At 35.4% G+C, this 3,601-nt stretch overlaps 1 protein-coding gene across 5 annotated transcripts in view; it reads right to left on the minus strand.

Moving 5' to 3' along the window:
* LOC108745604 (tyrosine-protein phosphatase 10D) overlaps positions 1 to 2,274 on the minus strand; it is a 29,537-nt gene extending 27,263 nt beyond the window's left edge. For all 5 annotated transcript variants that reach the window (XM_018481862.1, XM_018481863.1, XM_018481861.1 and 2 more), the window contains exon 1: positions 2,179 to 2,274. In XM_018481862.1, the coding sequence (XP_018337364.1) occupies positions 2,179 to 2,262 (84 nt within the window). In that variant the 5' untranslated portion in view covers positions 2,263 to 2,274. The remainder of the gene's footprint in view (positions 1 to 2,178) is intronic.
* Positions 2,275 to 3,601: the final 1,327 nt, after the last annotated feature.

Here is a 3,601-nt window from a genome sequence, read left to right on the forward strand (position 1 = left end):
TCAGTCTATTAGAAGTTTATGTCCAATTAATTTTGTAATTAGAATATCTATACTATTTTTCTAGTGATGATATTGAGACCAACTTTATACGTTAAGATTAATGACAAGTGATGATCAATTTTGATTTTTTTAGGATCGTAAAGAACGTTCCATGGTAATAAAATTGATGTAAAATCGATTTCGCTTAAGAACAGTATCATATAACGGTAATAAAATGCGCGTTGGCTTTCTTTCGAACATAGAACATTTAGACGGTTTACTTTGTCCATTACAAGCTTCATTAGATATAACGCGACGTACTTTCGCCAATCGAACTTTCTTTTAGTCAATAAACCGCGAGGCTAATCCCTCTTCTTCTCCACACTGAATTAATCTCTATAATCTTAGAACACACAATCTGTGCATCATTTTCTAAAGTTTTATAAATATAACATAATATAATATAATATAATACTATTTAAACTAATAAAAATTTTAATCATTTAATTTATCATTTTCCAAGATCTTATTATAAATCTTTAAAATATATAAGAAATTGTAAAATTACTTAAAATCTTTCTTTACACAGGCAAATTGTGTTGTGATTATCACGTGAACGCATCGTTATCTTGCATTGTTTCGCAAAATGATATTCTCGTAACTCATGTCGCTACGTCCAATTGTTGTATAGCGAAATCACTAGTTCCCGGAGAAGAAAAAAAACTCGTTTACATAATTCCAGCACTCCGTAGTGCGTTGAATATTTAAATTACCCGGAAAGGTAGATTTCCTCTTCTCCTCTCTCGCTGGGAGGGAGTGAAATCTCGTAATCCGTGGTTTAACCATCGGCAAACTAATCCCGACAACTAATCATTTTGATTATCTACAGCAGGCATTTAAGCCTTTTTAATCTAATACTACTGATATCCGATTGAATATGTTGTGCTTGCGCAAAAACGGATAAAATATTGAAATTCATTGCATTCGAGTTGAAGACATTAATTCAATACTGGAGAGAAAATTAATTATTACATCTGCGAAGTTTTTATTAAAAAACGCAGTGAACATAGATGTATTCTAATGATACTAATACAATTAGATTCGTCATACTGACGGATACAGATGTCAATAGACATCGGCATTCGAAGCAATGTATTCGCAGTTGAGAAAGCCAGGCGGAGTTTTGCAATGTCAAGATACGATTCGATCGAGCAAAGAAGACTGGATGTCGGTCGCGTTCCCCTTCACCAATCGGTTGACCAGAACTCAAACTCTGATTTCAGTCTGTCGCAAGGATACGCAATCTTTATTGATATTAATATTTTTTACTTAATTTTTGATATATACATCTACATTTGTAATTTTTTCTTTCGATAGAAATAGTGAATAAATGATTCTTACGATTTGATGCAGATATATCTTAGTTCAATTATTATTCGTTATTTGTATCAAAATATTACGGGGTCTTTTAAAAGTGAACTTTTAAATTTGTGCTTACTTTTATATACGAGTATAATATAATTATTTATTCAGCATGTTAAGCTGAATTAATACATCGACTTAATAAATTTAAATTTGCAAGTTTATGCAATACGATTCAGTACGTCACCGCCTCTAGATTGCCTCAAGTACGCGCGTTTCAATGTAAAAGGACATTCTCCAGAGTGAAATGTCCTAGATCGAGAGCATTACTTAGCCGCTCTATGTGCCTCAGAGGTAGATAAGAATAGAAGTAAGTAAAATAATGCAAGGTCGACACATCTCCATTGCTTTTATAAGAGAACAAAGAGGAATCAAGGCTAAAGACATTCAAAATTAATTAGTGCATGGATAAATTATGGAAAGTGATAGTGATTTTAGAATACTCTCTGATAAATTCGAAAAAGCTCAAACAACGTTAAACTACAATTGTTAAATATTAACTTTTGATTAATTTTAAATTTATAACCTTTTTATTACTTATAGGAAAATGAGATAATGAAAAATATGAGTTACAGATGAATAATAATACAACTTTCAGGAGCAGAAAAGAATCGACATTACTTTTTTTTAAACTAACATGTAACTGCATATTTTCAAAATTATCACAAACATGTACGCATGTTACCAATGCACGTCCTTCGCGCTAATACCCACGTCTCTAGCATAAAACAGTACTCTATCAGCATGTCCCAGATCCATGTGGTTATCGGCACTCACCTCGGCTAAAAGAATCAGCAGCAGCAGAAAGATGCTGCTATATTTGGATACCGGTTCTGGACAGAAGACTATACAGCCCGTCATCCTGGATGAATACAAAATCCACCAACGGCGAAACTTCCTTATTCTTGGAGCAACCTCCCTTTGTCCACCCTTTACCCAGATACTCACTGACACCTCACGGAATGACACCCACAAAGACCCACCTTCGGCGTCCAGTTAAGTAATGAGGAATGCGCGAGGAATGTGCGTGTCACATCGATCGATCGACAGCACTGGGACTTATTTCTTCGAGTCGCTGTGTGCCGTGCGTGTGGTATCACAAGAAATCGAGTGTCCCACTCCGGGCTTCTCGCGGTAACAACACCTGTTCGGTTGTTTGACAGCTATGCCGGTGTCGGAGATAGTGACGGCGACGATGGCGGAGGAGCCAAGAGATCGCGGTGGCAGAAACGTTGCCTGCTGCCATATCAGTCGGCGAACCGCGTGTCGCCGAGTCTTCTGCTTGACTGAAGCTATGTGTTATCGCGGGTCCAATACACCAGGAAACGATGACTCGATTAATACGCCGTCCTCGCACCTCGCTGCTCTTAGCTCTCGGGCTCCCCCACTTCGGTCTGGCACATCCGCTGTGTCAGGTGCACCAGAGTCATGTAAATTTTTCCAGAATAAATAGAATTTAATAAATTGTCTTCTTGTGTCTTACAGCGTTCGTTTTCCATTAAATTCCGTTTCGACAGATCGCACAGTCTTCGTATCAGATTGAAGGAATTTGATTTTGTGCGTTACGCATATTCAATTTTACTTCTTCTTTTTAATGTATTTAGAAATGGAATGCTTCTTGCACATTAATTTTGTTTTGTATTGCACAACGTTTTCTTTATATGAAATTACTTTAGAAAACGAGAGTTTAATTGATATAGACATGTAATATAATTTTTATTTAATATATACTTTTATTACAACTGCTTTTTTACATTTTGATGTCTATCTAACGTTGAAAATGTATGTCAATGATCGATACATATGTAGATGACTATGCTACTAAAGAAAGTGTAATAGGCGTGTCTTTACTTTATCTCTCGCACATATTGTATTCTTTTGTTCCGCCTTTCTTCATGTTCTTAAATAGAATACCAGTTTTTTCGCTCATCAGGCATCTTTGTTTCCTTCGACGTTATTCTTGAAGTATATGACGTAAAGAAATCATATAATACACTAACGTAGCAATGAACTGAAGAGTATTATAAAATTACTCCACTTTCTCGCAAAGAAGCTATATTGTGCTATATTTTTACTTCTATTTTATAGTATTCTCTTTTAAGTATGTCTGTCTTATCGCATTTATCTATTCGTCGAATAAAAAATATGTTATCACTTTTCGACTGGATCAGTTTTCGACTGGATTAGTTTTCTCCCTTCG

Source organism: Trachymyrmex septentrionalis, unplaced genomic scaffold (genome assembly GCF_001594115.1).
Source record: "Trachymyrmex septentrionalis isolate Tsep2-gDNA-1 unplaced genomic scaffold, Tsep1.0 scaffold14, whole genome shotgun sequence".
Classification (NCBI taxonomy): domain Eukaryota; kingdom Metazoa; phylum Arthropoda; class Insecta; order Hymenoptera; family Formicidae; genus Trachymyrmex; species Trachymyrmex septentrionalis.